The sequence below is a fragment of the Anopheles nili genome, chromosome 3, assembly GCF_943737925.1.
Source record: "Anopheles nili chromosome 3, idAnoNiliSN_F5_01, whole genome shotgun sequence".
In the NCBI taxonomy this organism is placed as follows: Eukaryota; Metazoa; Arthropoda; class Insecta; order Diptera; family Culicidae; genus Anopheles; species Anopheles nili.
The window spans coordinates 73,016,387-73,035,699 of NC_071292.1; the positions used below are offsets into that span (position 1 = coordinate 73,016,387).

Here is a 19,313-nt window from a genome sequence, read left to right on the forward strand (position 1 = left end):
CGCGCCTCATTGACCATTCAGCCCGAGTGACGCAGGCGTGCACACCGACTCAGGCATTTCGATCGCAACGGACCAACGCAAGCGGAACGAATTGAGTGAGAGAAGAACAAAAAAAAACAATCCAAAAATCCTTCCTACCTCCAGCACGGTACACTCGCCCATCAGCCGCCCATCAGAAGTTCTTAAGCGGAGCGAGTCTATCGATCGTCGATTTTTTTTGTATTTTATTTTCGTTCACCCTCATATTTGGATGGCTTAAATTGAGTGATTTCGAGGCGAGCATGTAAGAATCAAATGACGGTGTGGGTATGCAGGTGTAGAGAAGGGCAAAATTAATAATCTTAATCTTTTTTTGTAAAACGACTTGCATTTATCATCTCGGCTCGAAGTCGCACATGATGGCAGAGGAAGCGAAGGAACCGTACGATCGCGCGGTGGAGAATATTGAATGTTTGAAATATTGAAAACATAAGAACCACTGATCGAATAAGTGTGGCCCAATGTTCGCTTCCTAATGAATGCGCGATCGTAATTTTATTCCTTCCCTCTGTCTTATCCTTCATTTTACTTTACGCCTGCTCAGGAACTAGCCGATGCGGTGCTCCATCGGAGTGAAAAATGCATTCATGGAGCATTTTGGCAGTCACTTTCCGGTTCCCAGATTGTTTTGCCTCTTGTGGGGGGCCCTGGGCAACCGTATTTTAGCAACGCGCCGGACTCGTGAACCGATTAAAAGCAACAAAAAGACGCGTTTTTCGACGCATTCCGAGCCGCCAAAAACATCGACGAATACAAAAAAAAAACAAGCGCGACGAACAACCTGTTCACGCCGGGCTCACGATCGCGCACGGTTGCGCATGGGAAAATAATTTGCAGAAAATCCTTCATTTTACGGCCCTGAACCAGCGAATGGAAATTAATTAGAAACGGACCCAGGAGAGGAAATAAAACGTTTAGAGCGGTACCGTGGCTTTCGTCATCGAGTGGCGAATTTGGCGGTTGGCAGCGCCTAATGCTAATGAAGCCAGCGCCCTGGGTTGGATTGCCGTCGTTTCGGTGTGGAGAGAGAAATTAAACATTTGCCGAAGGTCAACCCGTGGAGGTCAGGACGATATTGTCGTTTGAAATGGCAGCATTCCGCTACAATTTCTCCTAAAAAAGCCCCAAAACGTCATTCGATATTCGAACTGACCATCGTGAACTGCCGTATGCGAGCGAATAAACTCACGCAGTTTATGTCGCGCTCCAAAGTTAAGCCGATTTTACGAGAATCTTGGCTAGGTCTGCTAGCCACTAGCCTCGATCGCGATTGGCATAGAAAAGAAGCAACCCTAATGAAGTGTAATTACCCGTTGATCGGATCAACCCGACCATGGCGGAATCCAGAGGCGGCTTAGCTAACGGCCTAAATGAAAAGCCGAAATGAAAAATCCTCACCTCAGCGAAACGAAGCCAATTACCCGCGGCCGCAAGGCGAGCATACGTGTTGGACACCTTTTTGGACACCGAACAGTTTTTCGCTTCTTCCTTCGCTTCTTCTGAAACCCAGCTTGGACGGCCTAGTACACGCTCCGAGGTGCGATTATTTCGGGTGATGATTCAATTTCTTTTCCCAACGCGCGGGAAATTCTTGCCCGAAGTCGGATTCAATTCATCAGCCCAAAGCCGATCGTACACGCGAGATACTCGCTCTTGGGCGGACGTTATTATCTCATGTGCGCGCGCGCAGGCGTATTTTTTTGGGTTGCGTGGTGGCCGTAATTTGGCTCATTATGAGCCATTCGTCGCTTGTTCGTCGCGAAGCAGGGCCCGAATAATGCCCACCCTTTCGCTCGGTGGAAATGATGCAATCAGCGGTATGATCGCTAGCTTCCCGTGCCCAGCAAAGGGTCAATCATTTCCCTTTCGAACAAAACCGATGGTGTAGCGTGTTGGGAAAACCTCTTTTTTCTCTCCCTTCGCATGAATGACAGTATAAAGCCCCGAACGTAGGGAATCGAAGCGAGGGCTAGAGCTTGCAAATGGCAATAAAATCCGAATTGATCCTCTTCTCATAGCACTCATTTCCTTCCTAACGGTGCTCGTTTTGATGGGCGAGAGCAGTGTGAGTAGGATTTATTGGCATAATTTGACTCGTTGCGGTTTCGAAAAATGTCGAACCATTCCACCAGGCATCGATGGGCATAGGATTCCTCTTTTTATTAGACATTTCCTGGTCGCGTTTGGAATTTATTGCCCACCGCGAGATTTGGATGTTTGTTCGTTCACGTAGCGAAACATTCGAAGAAGATCGACGATCACAGACAACATCATCGCTATGTTGTTCTGGAACTCAAGCCTGTTCAAGGTTGTTGGATTTCATCGCCGCAATAGAATTGCAACAGACTGCAGGCGCTCATTGAAGTGGCTTAGCTTCGCGGACCACCGAATGCGGCATCCGGATCAAACTTCGCATGCAGAATCGTACACTGTTTGGCTCTAGATGACCGAAGCCGGAAGCTGCCTTATAGCAAAAGGGAGAGTTGAACCCACTGCCTTCTCATACCTTCTCATAGGATTCGATTTCGATCGAGCTCGCAATAGGATAATGATAGGGTCTCTCGCGTACTCGTCATCCTGCTTGTCAGCATTCGGATTATTTGACCATTTCCCTATGGCGATAGAAATTTGCATCCTCACGTCCTGACCTGCAACGAGCTCAAGCAGCCGTTTGCTTCCATTCATCATGCACACCATTCGCGATCCTTAAACGGCGCGCTATCTCCTGATCGTACGCTCGCAAACAAAACGACCTGGGACTATCGGCTCGCATCACCGCACCCGATGAAGACATCAGCGATTATTTGCAATCCGACAGATGCCCGATTGGCAGTGATCGAGCGAAAACGCGATCCGCAGCTTTTTCTAGCCGGCGATGTGATGACATGGCAGGAAAAAAATGGCGATCTGCATACGATTGGTTCACGATATTGCAGTAAATGCATTGAGACATCGATACCCGGTATTAATAGGCCGACGATCGTTCGCGCGCGATCGCTAGTTTCGATCGAGCTGGGGAAATATAGTGAAAAACATGAAGGGAGGAAACAGAATGCCCTCGGACTCGGGCGACATGAGCCGCTCGATGACAGCGCGACCCGCATGGAGAGATGAAAAGCGTAGACCTTTTACGAGGGTTGTGGCTGGACCTGCCATCGGTGGGTCCGAGTCCGGTCCGGTGGATGATTTTTGTCCCGTGCGGCTCTCCCGGTTAATGTGTGTACATTTGCAATTTAATGAAGGCATAAAATGCATACCCGCCATTCCTTCCGGAGATTGTTTTAGGGACAAACGCCCCAAGTACCGAATGCGGGGAAAAAATGAGAACATGCATGGATGCACTTGTGCGGCGTGGTTGTATATTACAAAAAAATAAAATTGGTAGTCCAACAAAGGCAGCACGAAGGGTTAAACGAAGGGAGTGGAACTGAAATGACCCGTATCTGGGCCGTGTGCGTCTTGTGTTTGTCGTTTTATCTCTCGCTTTGTGGATCGTTTTTCCTTCGTTCGCTGTTCGCTTTGTGTGCTCGCATCTCTTGGTCCAGTTTCGCGTGTTTCTATGGTGGCAGTTTTTCTTATTTAGAAATATTCCTCCTCACCGCGTGTGTCGCGCCTTTCGTCCTCCACTAGGCCGAAGAAGAAGCTGGTGGGGCTGGTTTGTTTTCTCATGTTCTGCTATCGGTCCTGTTCGTTCGCTTGGCTGCCTGAAAGGGCTCCACTCGAGTGGCACAAAGCCAAAAATGGCTCAAAGCATAAAATGCAAAACAACAGCGTGGCTTGGCTGAACATGTGCCGTTTCGTGGCGATCCGGGCGTACCAAGGGCGTCTGGGGCCAGGAAGAACAGGAAGAAAAAAGCGCCAGCATAACATGTAATATGCGCGCGAGGCTATGCATTTGTGCCTCACTACTTGCCACTCCATTCCGGGACCTTGCGTTCTGTCTAAAGCGCGTCGTTGGCCGCTGGCGATTTTCGACGGCGGTCCTACGAAAAATCTCCGCTTTTCTTTTTCTTTTACATTTCTTCACAACTGTAGTCCAATGTTTGCTCGTCGCTGCGGGCACAAATGCCCTAGCTTAGAAGCGGTGAATGAAATGAAACAAAAAACAAACGATTCACTCATATTTTGGCGTTCGTATGCAGAATCATCCCTATCGGTGAGGGAAGGGGATTTGCATTTTGGGTCATTTTGGCTGAAGAACTTCTTGCTTAAACGATTCGGTTCCGCCTCCTACTCCACAAGGATGCGCTGCTGCGTGACCTTGAATTCACCAGCTGGGATTGGTAGGGGCGAATGCATGGCAGCATGCGAATAAAAAAGGGAACAAAATCTACTGAAGCATCATTTCATGGTCTGCGGGTTGACTGAGCGTGAAACGTGTGTGCATGGAACCGAATTTTATTGACCGCAAAGCAGAACGGAAGAGTTTTATTTTTTACTTGCGTGCTATGAAACGAAACCATCGATTTATTTATTTTTGTGGGAGATTATTTATTAACGATTTTTTTGTTCACTGTTTGTGATGTGATTTATCATTTTTCTTATCGCGCATTAATCCATCGCACTGATTACGGCCGCAGCTGAGCAAACTGGTGATAAAATCGTTCATCCGATCTAGGGGCGAACGGAAATCTCAGCTCCAACTAAAGGCCACCCGAGGAACGCTAATAGCACCAATTCCGATACATCAAACAAACTGTCATCATCGCCTGGCGCTGTTGAGGGCTGCCTGGCTTGTCAAATTAAAATCAGTTTAGGGCTTCGCTCTTCGTCGATTGAAGCCGCACTGCGTTGATTAACACATTGCGCTATTGCGACGCTGGGAAACCACCCTAAGGGGCCCGGCAAACAAATCATAAATCCATCCCATCCGTTCCCTTTCGTCGGGGCGCGTAGACAAGTGAACTGCTCGCTTATGTCCTGCGGGTATGCGCTGCGACCCATTACACGCCACATTAGGGCAGCCTAAACGGACGCGCGTTTGTTTGCGCTTCTTTCCAAAACCCCCTAAGGGAAAGCCGAGAGGGTGCTTTGACAAGGGATTTTTGGGATTCTCTAAGCCGCGGGTCTGACGGTGCGATCACGTTCGTTGACCCTTCCAATGACCCGGTGGCCAGGTAGCAGGTCCCGTCGTGTTAGGATAATAGTGTTGACTTGGGGTCTCCTTTTTTCCTTCTCCGTCCGATAAGTGAATGAATGGATGGCATTCATGGTGCCTCAATTACGTCACGGGATTAACCCCGGTGCGATGGGAACGGCTTACACCTGAGCGTGTTCTCTCGCGTCCAATAAATCATCGCTCAAGCGTGAAATAAAACCGATGAAATTGTGTCTCGAAAAGGGATGCGCCCCAAGAGGCGCGCCATTATCGATTCGTCTAGGATGCAGCTGCAACCGATCGCCACCGATTTCATCTTTCTCCTCCCGTCAGTCCCAAGGCCATTCGCATTGGGACTGCGCGAGTGCCAGAGCGCAGTAAAATGCAATTTATTTCCCCCGCGAAGGGCGATGAAATTGAAACCAGCTGGAGATCGGAAATCGAACGAACCCTCTACTGGTGGTACCGAGCTGGAAGCAGGGCAGCTGATCGAAGAGAGCCAAACACCGATCGCTCGCTACCATTGGAACAATGTAACTAATTGATTCGATGGTAGATTCCATCAGCCAGCCTGGCAGGGGGGCGAACCGACAGTTTCGCTCAATCAGGTAGATGTGAGCTGCGACGGAATGGGATCGATTTGGTTGATAGTTGATGGTTGGGCTGTGGTTTTTGCCGCATCGAGGAAGATATCTCACCACCGGGAAGAGAGCACAGGGATGATGATTGGGACGTTGCATGGTTCGATTATTGCTTAAAGCATTTGTCTCAGCTTCCCAGGCGGCAAGAATGTTGCAATTGGCCTCCGGTGACGAAGGCTTCTAGCTTCGCGCCAGTCGTAATGGAGCAAAAATGGTGTCCACACCGCATTGTATCGCGATATGCGCAACCGACCTCGCCTGTCAAAACCCGAATTGATCGATCATGCGCAAAGTGAGGATTAACGAGGTGTGCTAGTCGAACTGGTTCCTCTAGCGGCTCGCATCTCCATCGCATGATCATGTTCCGATCGAGGATTGATTTGATTAGGCGTCAGCCGGACAACAGTTGGTTGACATTTCCGTTTGGAACTGGTTCCAGAAAGAGAAACAAATCGCTAGCCGGATCGATCATTCTTGGCAGACTTGGTCGCCTGTTCGAGGTTGATTCCATCCGACATAGCTCGTAGGCGCCGCTGCGTTCTGCTATCCAAACCGGGCCGCTAGCCTTTCCTGCTTATTAGAAGCCCAACGACATGCGCTGATGAGATGTAAAACATGCCTTTCGGTTGTCGCGAGGCGAACGAAAATGTATTTCAAAATAAAAGCATTCCCAATTAAAACCGACTCCTACAAAGTAATTCGATCGGTGATGATGTGATCTTGATGCTCTAGAAGCGTAGACGGCAAGCGCAGAAGAGATATACGACAAAAAACACACAGCCTCAAGTTGAAAAGAAGTAGGACTGCTTCCAGCTTCTGACGCTATCGCGGGTGTGAATCGATTCAGGGAAATAAACAAACAAATCAACTCAGCGATCCCGGCTCGCACAATGGAGCTTTGCGTCATTGTTGCACCACGTTGGAAATTGTATCATATCAACGGCGGGAAAACGGGAGCAAAGCGGTTGCATTCGAACAAAAAAAAAACACACAACAGCCATGAAACCGCTGCAATGCAAAAACGTCTTAATTGCAACCGAATGACGGTGCAGCTTCGACGGTGCCGCACGTATCCTTCGAAAGGGTTGCTGGAATCTTGTTTTGCTCTTGCAACCGTCGCTTTATTTAGCCATCAACCTCATCAACACCAATGATTGGGATGTTTTGCAACCTTGGGGTGCGAGGCTGCGAGTTTTTCTTGCTATTTCGCCGACGAAGTATGCCTTCACGGAGAGACTTTCCGCTGGAAAAAGAAGCGACCAAACGAACCAAGCTGGATGAAATTAATCTGTACGATAACGAATCCCTATCGCGAACGGAGCGACAGAATAATGCCTTACGGGGGTTGATAAAGTTGTCAATTCCCGTTTGTTTTCTTTTGCCTTTTTTTCCTCCGCTGCATGGCTTCGTTCGTTCATGAAGGGTTTTTTTTTCGTTTTGTTTTCCGTTTGTTTCCATCGTTTATTGTTAGGCAGCAGCTCCTTGAAGTGGGACTTGCAAGTCGACCGGTGGCTTCCATTGAGTAATATCTGCATTTTATCAACAATACACACCGCGTAGCTCCTTGTGTTAGGAGGTACGGATGAGGAGGACAAGAAAATGCTTTCATAAATCCTGGCCGCTTCATCCACGTTTCCTTCTTTGATCAAGTCCCTCGGAACTGCACGTGGCAGTAATTAAGTTGGTAGTTTTAATTCCCTTCTCCGGTCGACCGGTGGCAGGCTCCGTCGCTTTTAATTATCGCTTACATTGACCACAAGTGCACCATAATCCGCGCTGGGCTCCACGGAAGGAATGAAAGCGGCTAGCAAAAAGGAGCAGTAAAAAGAGTTTAAAGGATCCGTTTCACATTGGCAGGAAGAGAAGAATTAAACTTAAGGCTGCTCATTTTGTTTGCTTCAATTAACTTCTGCCTAATCCGGCCCAGCGTCCTTTTACAACGGCAGTTGCTTCTTGAAACCGAACCGAAAGGATGGCAATTCATCGCAAGGGAAATCCTTTAGTCCTGGCAATTTTTCTTTTCACAAGAATTCGGTCCCTTTGCTCGTGGGGTGCGTAAAAATGGGACGCCATTTAAGGATTTATGTAACGAAAAGTCATTCATGGGTCGCTTTCGAACTGGGTCGAGCAGGATTTACCATCTAAGCCGGTCTCTAATTAACCGATTTGGAAGTGCTGCCTGCATGGGGTGAGAAGTCGGTGTGGGTCTCTTTGTGCGGAGTTGCGCCTCCTTTTGTTTTCTTATCACCTCGTCTCATGATGGTGCGTTAGGTTATCATTTTACACTTCAAATATAATTACACACCCTGAGCGCGGCAGAGCTCTATTCTCTAACGCGCCCGGACAAAGCAATGAGCCTTTCTTTTGAGCATAGAACCAGAATGGGGAAAATACCAAGAACTTCCCGCCTTAATAACTTTCCGCTGAATGCAAACTTATGCAGAGCTGCACCGCCAGCGGACTAGAGCAGGGGCATTAAAATGCGAGTTCGGAGTATGCGTGTTGGGGAATTTTTTTTCGTATGATGAAGTTTACGCTTCGTCATGCGGAACAATTGCTCGGCTTGTCCGCGCGGGTTGGAGTCCCGTGCAGTCTTCTTGGTTTATTTTTTGCTGCATGAATTGAAAGAAGCAAACAAAAAACCTGCTGGTACACGGACCCGGCAGCCGGAACCGCGATCGGGCTGGCTCCGAAGAGCACTGGCTCATGGAAATGCAAAGAAAAACAAATGGAAAAAAGAACCATTCCACCCCGGACTAGATACCTTTCCACATGTAACAAAGGAAAATCGTTTGTGAGGTGAAACATTTAACGTGCATAAGTTGTCAAAGAGCTTCCACAATTCTGGTCTCTCTTGCCTGTGGTTAACGAAGTTGTTTGCCTTTGTTTTAACTCGCCAAATTCTACTAATCGGTCGTATAAGTTGGTATATTGGACTAACCTGTTCCTTGGCCAGCTGGTACCAGGTCTTGATGATCATTTCGAGCCGCGTGTCGTGGTAGCTCTTGGTTGTTTTGACGCTGATCAGCAGATCATCCAGCTCGGTGGTGGGTGGTTTTGGGGTGCCAGTTACGGCCGGGGGTGCCGGTATCCTTTTGCCATCTAACGTCCGACGACTCGGCTCTACACCACGCTCCGTCACTAACTTGTTCGCATCCACTAAACGCGCCTCGCTAGGCTCACTGTAATCACGTTTGCTTATCACTGCAGCCGCGTCAACGAGATCAACACCTGCACTTGCGGGAGCAGCTGCAGCACCACCAGTATTACCACCTACACCACCACCAGCACCAACAGCAACGCCATCAGCACCACTATCGAGCATCATTGCATCGAGTGTTTGAAGATCCTGTGGGTAAGTAGAAAAAGTGTTTTATTATCCTGTATTATTTTACTTTTGGTGGCGGATGATGTATCTATGAAAGCCAAAATATTTTCTTGAGAATCTGTTAATTGCTTATCGTTGGGCACACGTAATATCAAAAACAGCAAAGAAGAAATTGCTATTTATTCACTGATTTGCTGAGAAATAACAATGTACGACAGTTAACTAAATCTAGTTTTCATAGCTTATAAAGCACAAGTTCATTTGAGATAGTTCCCTATGGCCGTGTTCCGGAGCGAGCTTAAGCAAATTAAAAGTCGTTCAACTGTCACCGAAATCACATCAGTAGTCACCCGGGGAACGGTTGATGTGTTTGTCCACCAACAAGTTCCCCGGACGGCTAACATAACCTCGAAATACACGACAAACGCCAATGAGGACACAGAATCGTGAGCGACCGGTAGCACCGCATGCACATGTTGGAAACGGCTTCATTCGACTCGTAAGGCTCATGCACAGCAGGTGCACCACGCTCAGCATGCACTCATTGATAGTTTTTTTTTTCTATCGCACGAAACGAGATCACATTCACATATCCTCAAAGGGGAGTATCACGATGCCGGTCATTTCTTGATGGTGTCATGCAAAAGATCGTGCTAAGAGGCCATTTTCGAGGGCACCAAAATCAGTGCGCACATGCAACCGTTCTATTCGACGCGTCACATTGGCGTCAGGTTGCTCGTTTGCCACGGGTGACGCTCTGGGAAGTCGCGCACGATTTAACGGACTAGGGACAGATCAGGAAGGGTTTGTTTGGAATGATTCTCAGTAGACCAAACGATCGCATATTTTCTCTGGACCATTCTTACGATCTTTACTATTGGTATGTGATTACGGGAAATGATTATTTTACAACCCCTAGATTCCTCAAGACAATTGAATTTTCGAATCAAATGAGAAGCAGTAAAATGTTACCTTACAATTGTCGCACCATACAAATGAGCATTTTATTGCATCAGAATTTTTCTTGCTGTCAGTTTAGTAATTCCTTTGTCTTGAGTAGGAACATAAAAATATATAGATTGCTTGAAATTTCGTTCAACTGATTATCAACATCGAACGCCATGAGTATGCGGGCTACAAAAAACAAACGCCTTTCGTTCATTACTCAAACCCGACAGGCAAACAAATGTTCCGGCTTTTGCACACCGACCTTTAAACGGCGTGCAAACACAAACGTCCCGCATTCTCACTCCTGATCGAAGTCACATCTTCGTCATGGCGCTGTTTCCGGTCCGGAACACGCCAGGCACACCTTGGGGTGTTTGCTTCGGGAAGGTGAAAGAAGAAAGCCCAAACCTGACCGGAACAAGCGAGTTCAGTTTGGTACACGTTGGGGCTTATCTTATCACTGTCCATATTTGCACCGTATGGTACCGCCCCGTGGTTGACCACTGGCGCACTTGCAACGGTACAATTTGCGCGTACCTCGGCGCCATGAGTGACGTAGTTTGTAAATACCATGATGAGGAAATAAAATTGTGGTCTAGGAATTACAGGCCTCCTGGAGTGATTTCAGGTAGCATAGGGACTGGTCAATTCCCACGGTAGTCATGGTCAGCTAGGTTGTCCGGTTTCCCGTCCCGGTAGCACCTCTATAAAACCAACTTCCCAGCCGCTTCCTGAGCGATCGACGATCCGCACTGTTTGCACTGATTAAATTCGAATAAATTTCAATTGCTTTTCCGGACCACCGCTGATGGGCTGGTGGCATCGCGGTATTGTGGGAAGGGGAATTGGATGAAGACAATGCATGTGTGGAGCAGCGACCGTAAAGTGGCATGCCAGACGCAGCACAAAGACGAACTCGAAGCGAAGGTATATTATTAGACACAACAGAAAAAGGGGAATGAGCTCGCGTAAAAGCGAGGTTCGTCGCTTGCGGCCAGTCCAAATCGTTTGTTTTACGATAACAGGGAAATCAGCGGCCGTGCGTTGCCTGACTGATCTGGATGGTTCTCTGCCGTCTTCCTACATGTTCGGTAATATGGGCACGCGTGTGTGTATGCGCGTATGTGTGTCCCTTCGTCACGGTTCGGTGCCTGATCTAATTGAAGTGCGGCCCTGAACCGTTCATCGTTTGTTGTTTCCCCTCGTGCCCAAGGGTTGCTGTTGTCTTCCCGGTCGCTTAGACCTAGGCCGGGTGTCATAATGTAGGCTCATAAAACGAGGAAACAAACGAACCCGCGGAACATACGAAAGAGCGTAATAAAATCAGCGTCAGAACCGGGTTCTGCCACGAGAGGCGACCGGACGGCGGCCATGGCGGAAGGTCAACGTATCAAGTGCTGTGTTGTTGGGTAATCATAAGCAAATGATCATGCGAGACAGGATCCGTTTCGGCGGTGCGTAGCCAACAACCTGGTGGTTGTTACAATTTCTCTAGAATTTGTACCACTCGTTGGTTTTACGATCGCATGGACCGAGGCTCGTGGATGACTCGAGGTCAAGTGGACAACTGTCTAAAAAGGATCTGAGAAGCCAAGTTGGAGAGACAAACGGTTGACAAAATGTTGAAGCTTTGAGTATTGTTTTATAGCCTAACGGACGTTATCTCAAAAGATGAGCCTGATAACAGTGGCGTTCCTTTTCGTGTGAAAATTCTTAAGAAATAGGAGCTAAAAAATAAGGGTCGATCTAGTATTGTTCCCACATTTTGAGCAACAATAATGACTCAAAAACCCCTTCAGTAGTGCTAATAAGTCGGATATCATTAAACAAACATCGCATGCTCTATTAGCACGACGCATACTACTAGTTCCCAGATCCGCTTGACTTGTGAACTTTGGTTCAACAAACCTCTTTCTTCGCTAGGCAGTCTCTAAATCAGAACACATCCGTAAAGAACGGCGATCGAGTGATCTTCTCAGGCCTTGGGCCGCACAATCGATTAGTCAGCTTGGATCGCTCAGCGTGTCTTTCTAGCTCGTCTCGTTAGATATGATCCTCGTCACATCCGGTCCTCGCCACTGCGTAAGCTTCTGTTCGCCGCATCGGACGCATCCATCGCGAGTAGATTTATTTTTCCTTGGTCTGCTTCTCTTGTGGAGCGGCAAACCTATGATGAGGAGCGGTAAGTACGAGGGGCCGCACGCGTTAAAGACGTGCGTCCCTTTACGGCCTTCCTCACGACTTTCCGCGCCGGCCCATCAAACCTTTAAAAGCTTCCGCTAATTTTCCAATCAGAATACAAATGATCTCCGAGACTCTCGAGACGTGGCGAGAGCGAACGATGGAATGGGATGGAAAATACCCTCTCACCGGGCGGGAAAATGGAAACAAACCCAACCGCGATCGTGTTGGTGTGCTCTAATCCCGCCTAGTACGTGCACACACACGCACGCACGAGTGAGCCATGCCTGGTGCCTCGAATAAATGCTCTTAATAGTGGAAAATAACCACGGCATGGAGGTTAAATTTGGAGCAAACAGCAACTGTGAGGGGATTGAACGCATTGAGCTCTCTACCAGCTTTTGTTCTGCTGATCGATTTGGAGTTTTTCGGACCTGAAGAAACGACACGAAGATCTACCCAGGCAGCTGCTGGTGTGCAGAAGGAATTCGTTTTGGGCTAAACGACAGCCCTTGAGTGATATTTTTCGCTGCTCGCTGTGCCCATCCCAAGCTTCCTCGATCCTTCGGGCGTGCGTTGCATGTTCTAAGCAGACGTGAACTCGTTTTCTTAACCGGCTCTGCTTGCAGCTATTAAATGTGCTATTAAACAACGAGCCCGCTGGCTCCATCGTTTTGCAATTCGCAAATTCGTGCCTACCCGAGGCCTGCGCAGCAAGCTCGCTTGTTTAGGCTCTCTTTTCTGCGTTCGCGCGAAGGGAAGCATCTCCATTAGCCCAATTTATCGGCGGCACTTTTCGGTGGTAGCAAGACGCCTTCGTGTTTCGCTCGAAAGATTCGCCCGGGAAATGCGCGAGTATCGGCCACTTTTTGTGCCGTTTGCTGTAACGCTCTTCATTGCTCGTCTGCTCGTGTTCTGGTTCGCAACGATTTTGTCTATTCTTCGGTACCAGCATGTCATGCATTAATGCGCCTTAGGCAGAATTTCCATACATTTTACTTCTCGGGTTTTTTGGAGGCTTGTGTTTTGTAAGTCTAATGAATTGCGGTTGGATTAAATTGCTCTCTCGTCGTGAAGATCGGTGTTAGCACGCTTGTGGTGGCTGAGCACAATCATAGTTTGTGCTTGAAACGCGAACAAGCTCATCCGATCAAACACCGGTCCAGGACAAGTGTCTTGACCGAGTGTCGTTTGTTTTCACCTCTCTCCTTCCTCTACCGAGCGTGACCCTTCCGTAGGTTCGCTGTTTGGCTTGCGTTTTGTTTTACTTTCAATTCGACATTCCTTCGGAACCCTTGCAAGATTTCGGGGGACTACGAGTAGGTTTTATTTCCCCCAGTTTTGGCGTTGGCGGACTCTGCTGGCCTCGAGCAAACATCAATATTTGCCTCCGTCCGGGGTCCGCTTTGTTTGTGCCATTGTTTTTGTTTAACTTCATACTGCTGGTGCTTGCGTTTTTGAAACCGAAGGAGGATGGCTCCGATTTCCCCGGCACCTGTTGTACGCGTGAGGGATGCTGTTTGAGAGCCGAATCCCGCTGTGGCGTGATGATGGCGTGTGTCAATAGGGCGAAGGTGGTACGATTGAGCAGGAAATTAACAGCAGTCTATTAACGAGCTTTCGAAGCATTCTCGGGTGCAGTGAGTCAGTGAGTACAATGTTGCGTCATGATAATGCCGGTGACCACCTGCTGCCCACGGAATTGATAAATCATTGTAGCAAGTTTGCGGAAAAAATTTCCAACAATTTTAACAACACAAACAATGCAACCCAAAACCCGCGTGCCGATTGAAGCAGTGGAAAGATTGCAAAAATTGGATTTTTTTTCGGGACGTCTTCATTATCGCAGAGGGGGGCAACTGTTGCTTTTTAAGCTAACTTGGTTTACTTTGTACACGATGCACTCGGGAGGTGTTGAAAATGACGTTCTTTTTTCGTTCTACCAGCACGAGTGATTAAATCGATACGATCGGCTGAAATTAAAGTAGCCGCCCCTTGAACAAAACGAATTAATTTTTAGCATTTCGTGAGCGTTGCTTGATTCGTCCCTCGTGTTTCAACCTTTCGGTCGAATGTTGTGAATGAGGAATGTAAAAAGTTTCTTGAAACATATTTGCCATCATTTATTGAGATGCTGCTCTTGTTCTATGTATGTTTGAGAGTAAAGTTATTGAACCCAAACTCACATCAGCCTGCTGGCACTCAGTCACACTAAATGAGGATATCTGTTCCGAAAAAATGCCATCAGATTCGATCGCATGTTTGTCGCGCTCGTCTTATTCTCGGTTGCCAGCAAACTGCTCCAGAAACGTCACGAGTTGGTATCACTACCATCCCACGGATCGGTGAATATTCCGTTTTTCACCCCGCTCATTTCGGTCCAAAAAATCGAAAGCGCATCTGCAGCCACCGGAGAAACCTGTTCCTGACTTTTTTTCGGGCCTATTCCGTCCCCAACGGTTCCACGGTTTCGTTCGCCTTCTGCTTCAGGTCTGATGTGTTCCGTTTTGAGTTCGCTTTCTTTTCCACCCCGGTTTGGCCCGCACCACCGCATCATCGATGACGTTTAATGAGCTACTTGTTTGAAGGACTTCTACTCCAGCCGGGAGCTCAAACGATCCATCTTACCGGCAAACGATGCACTCTCGCCGAAGTGCATCTCGATGTGCATCTCGTTATGCTGCCCTCTTCTCTGTCTCATTCAGTCTCGGTGGGCGACGGATTTGAGGTCGGTTGCGCTACCCACCGTGCCTGAAGTGGTCCAGTTTTTGTTTTTCAACCAACATCTCTTACTTCGATTCTACCGCAGGACGAGACTCAACGGTGTATTTTTTGCGAGCGTGTTTTGCTCGAACGATGGGAATTCGAGCGTACACCAGATCACTGGTGGCTCGAGAGCTGCTCCAAAAGATGACAGGTGTGGTTAATGCTTTCTTTGTGTTCGTGCCAAGCGATCTTTTGTGGCCCTTTCTTTCACTCGGACAGTTTATTCTGCCCCGATAACAGGTTTGCAGATTGCGCGGATAACCGAGTACGAGCGATTAGACAGGGTAAAAGTTTGGTATTTTTCTTAACGTGACCGATTTTTCTTGACGGACGTCCTATTATAGCATAAGCGCTTTAAAACGTACACTCTACATAGTGTAATAACACTTTAAACAAACCTTATCAAACTCTTCGAAAGCAAGTGCAAAATGCACCTTGGGCCTTTTTCGCTTTGCCGTCTTCACGGCTGATGGTTCACCCCAAAAAGGCAGACGAAGATCAAACCATTCTCTCCGCGAGACTCGATCAGATGATCATCCCGATGATAGCTGCCGTTGATGATGGGGTTTCAGCTCGAAGAGGCCGCCTCGGTGGGGCAGGCAGGCGTTTTTATCACAACATAATCAATGTGCACGCCGTCGATGCATCGAGGGGCCGAATGCCGCCGCTCGTAATAATACGTTTCCTCCGCTTTCCCCAGACGGTAGGTGATCGATGCTGCTTCATGGACGGGGTAGAAAGATCAAACCCGATCGCAGTCCAAGCGGCAAGCGCTGCAAGCCGTAATAAATTGTAAATAGGAAGGAAGCCCCCCAGAAGGACGCTAGGAAGGGTCGAGAAGGGCCAACCAAAGATAGCTCCCCTTTTTATCCTCACCGGCTTTACAGCGAGTGAGGGGGAGAAATAAACGCGTGAGATATGCTGTTCCAGATTCCAGTTTTTTTTCTGTCTTATGTTTTGAACCCACGAAAAACAGGCAGGTTTAGCTCACATGAGTAAGGAGCAGCCGTGCCGCGGTCGGGTTTGTTCCTTCAGCAGGGCCCTAAACCTTTCAGCGGCTCGTACGAACGAGTCTTCGGAGGCAGCCCCACCTGAGGCCAGCTTCAGGTGATCGGCAGCTTGAGAGAATGGTTAGCTGTTTCGAGAAAATAAAGAAAAAAACAAGCGCTTCCCTGTGTCTCGCGAGAGTTCGTCCGCCACGTTGTGTAACCAAAACGGGGGTGAAAACGGATGGCTTCGGAGGATCGGCTCACGTTCGCCCTTTTTTCTGCGGCAGGTGTTTGATATCTTCGTTTTGTGGATACGATACGGCCTTCGGAAGGGAGCTTTCCGAACGATCGCGACTAAAACACGTTTTGTGTTGGTCCTGAAGATCGATTTTTACGAGCCACATTCAGTTTAGTTCGTTTCTAATGAGTGATTGGGGAGCATATCTTGTACATCGATTCGCTTGCGATTTCTAGTGCCGCCGTTGAATGATGCGCTAATGGCAAATGTCTGGTTTTCATTACGTTTTTTGGTCTCTTATTTTGTCCCATTTCTGGGGATTCCTTCCTCGGTCATAATCACTATTATTTTGGGTCGGTTCATGCAGATCGTAAACCTGGCCGATTTTGGCCTGGCACGGCGTCGGCTTTCGAAGGGAAACCTTCGAGTTTCACTCGAGAAAAAAGAACACAACTGAAATCTCTGCAAGATATATTCATCGATAATTTCAATAATCAAACGCTCAATAAACTTCATTTCGCTGAAACAAGAGCGAATTATGGAAGCCTTTAAATCTACTATCACAAAACCTTCGACCGAGTGAGCGAACCGGACCGAGGGAGCGATTGATAAAACTTCCCCATATCGGATGGGCAGGGGAAAATTACCATTTTTTAGCCATTTCTCTCGGGCGTGTTTGTGTTCGCAAAAAAAAAGATAAAATAAGCGATTTCTGGGGAATCGCTTCATCTTGAGCATGGTGGGATTTGGGATTCGGCTAGAACGCTTGCTATCCACCAGACATACACACACACACACACGATTCCATAGGGTAGATTTAGCGAATGATTTCACATCCGATCGGCCTAAACGAGGCCGTGATAATTAATGGGTGGCAGATATGTCAAATGGCTTATCAGCTCGGCCCGGTTTTCGATACATTCCTGGGCTCGGGGTGTTCTCTTCCTTTCCGAACTTACGCTACGTCGACCGTCACTCACCTGTAAATTGGCCGCACCGACCCGATCGGGGTCGGTGCCATCGCTGCCGACGGTCTGGTACAGGACCAGCGTGATGTAGATGAGAAATAGTCCCGCCGCCATCGTTTGCAGTGCCCGCTTGTATCGGTAGGAGGCCGTGTAGACGAGGCTCATCTTCTTCCGGAGGCACCTCATAGAAGCCCGCTCTAGCTGCCCGTCATCCGTTGAGAGCGTGTGGGCATTTTGGGGTCCAACGGCCGGGGCGCTAAGCTTGCACGCGTGCGGATCCAGGACGAAGGCTTACTTTTGTCCGGGAGCGGGTGGAATACAGCCGGGAAAGGAGGCGGCAATGGAAAGGACCTGGACCTGAGCTGAGCTTTATCGACGGTTCATATCGAACCGTGTGCCCCCTGTTCGGAATATTTCACTCCACTTAGGCACAATTTTCAAACACAAAACACTTCACTTTTCGCTGTTTGTGAACACGTAAGCACAGGTTTCTGAATTTTCGCACCGTTGTTGCACCGTTTTTGTGCCCGTCATCGATTTATATTTCACCACCGCGTGATACAGTAAGAAACAATTTATTCACACCGGATAATTTCCTTATCGAATCTTTTTTTCTCCCGTTCACTATAAAGAGCACTTTTTACAAATCGCACGTAGCACACACTGTTTTCAAATTCAGTTAAGTTGCGTGAGCAAAACGCTCTCGTAGGTTGATCGTAACGGACAAACGGGCTTGGCAGATCGCGGGAGCCAGCAAACGCACGCGAACGATCGATCCTGCGCGAAGTCAAAGAATCATCTGATTTTTTTTAATCCATGCACAAACGTCAAACCTTCGGGCCGGCGAACCGCTCGGTCGGCTGCTATCGTGCCGCTATCCGGCCTTTAGCGAGAAAAGGCTGGAAAATGAGGGAAAAGGCGAGATGAAAGATCGCGATCGCGTTCACGCAAACCACCGAAGTGGGTTTCGGTTGCGTGGCAGGGCTCGTAGTCGAGTGTTTATATTTACGCAATTCCTTAGTAAAATAAAACTGATTGGTAAAATTTAATAGAAATGCTAAGTTTTATAAATGATTTCATTGAAATCATGCATGGAACTTTTAAACATGTTACTATAAAATATAATTGTCTCAAATATCATTAAATAGCAAATTGTGAGCTGTAGAGCTATGAAAGCTTCTATCATTATCTATTTTGATTAGATTAGCACTTTTTAAATTCAATTGTTTTTAAACAATGCGCCGTAAAGAAAAGAATTTAATTGAAGCATGAATCACATAATAAGGAACGAAAACGTTTGATGCAACCAAACATCCTCCAACATAAGTTTAGTGTTCTGCGTAAGAACCCTGCAATGTTGATCTTTCGACCACATTGGGTTTTGTTATGTTGCGCGCTTCAACAACCCGGGAGTGTTGTTGGCACTTTGGTAAAGTGTTGTGAACCACAACCACAACCACGCTTTAATTCTCTGCTTACGTATGGGTTGCGCGTGATCTTTTCATGGCGCGAATCAGCGAGTTTCGTTTGTCCATCTCATTTTGTCTTGCCATCGCATTCCACGGTTTGGTGCGGCTTTCTGTGGCGATTTATGCTGAGGGATATTTGCATTTATTGTATGTTGCGGTATTGGTATTGGTATTGGTGCGGAGCATTACAGTTCTGGCTGTTATTATAAAAGCGCATGATTTCAAAACAAACAGAAGCTTATGTTTCCTTTGGTTCAGGAAATTGAGCTCAGTAGATTGCAATAAGATGATCATCAGATCAAATTGATGTGCATCGTTATATGGGTACAAATGTCAAACAAGTTGATTAATTAAAATTAATTATTTTCTTAATTTCATAACGTTGAACTATTTGGATGGCAACATTCATCCTATCAGTTGGAATATGGGACGAAAACGACAAAATCACATAAATAAATTACATCAGTACTCATTTCATCCAGTATATTTCTTAATGCCTCCTCAAACGTGTTTCATGCGCGTTTCGATGCCCGTGAGGCTAGGCATTCACGATCGCGCAACTTTCATTAGACAGCTATTATTGACCATCTACTCGCAGCAAGCACAACAACAGTCTTCGACACCCGCTGTCCCTAAAGCCGAACAACT

General features: G+C 47.5%; 1 protein-coding gene across 1 annotated transcript in view; it reads right to left on the reverse strand.

Moving 5' to 3' along the window:
* Positions 1-17,382, reverse strand: part of LOC128727617 (fringe glycosyltransferase) — a 105,856-nt gene extending 88,474 nt beyond the window's left edge. The window contains exons 1-2 of the mRNA XM_053821546.1: positions 17,209-17,382; positions 8,720-9,127 (exon numbers count right to left, since the gene is read on the reverse strand). Of these exons, the coding sequence (XP_053677521.1) occupies positions 8,720-9,127; positions 17,209-17,382 (582 nt within the window). The remainder of the gene's footprint in view (positions 1-8,719; positions 9,128-17,208) is intronic.
* Between the last annotated feature and the right edge of the window lie 1,931 nt (positions 17,383-19,313).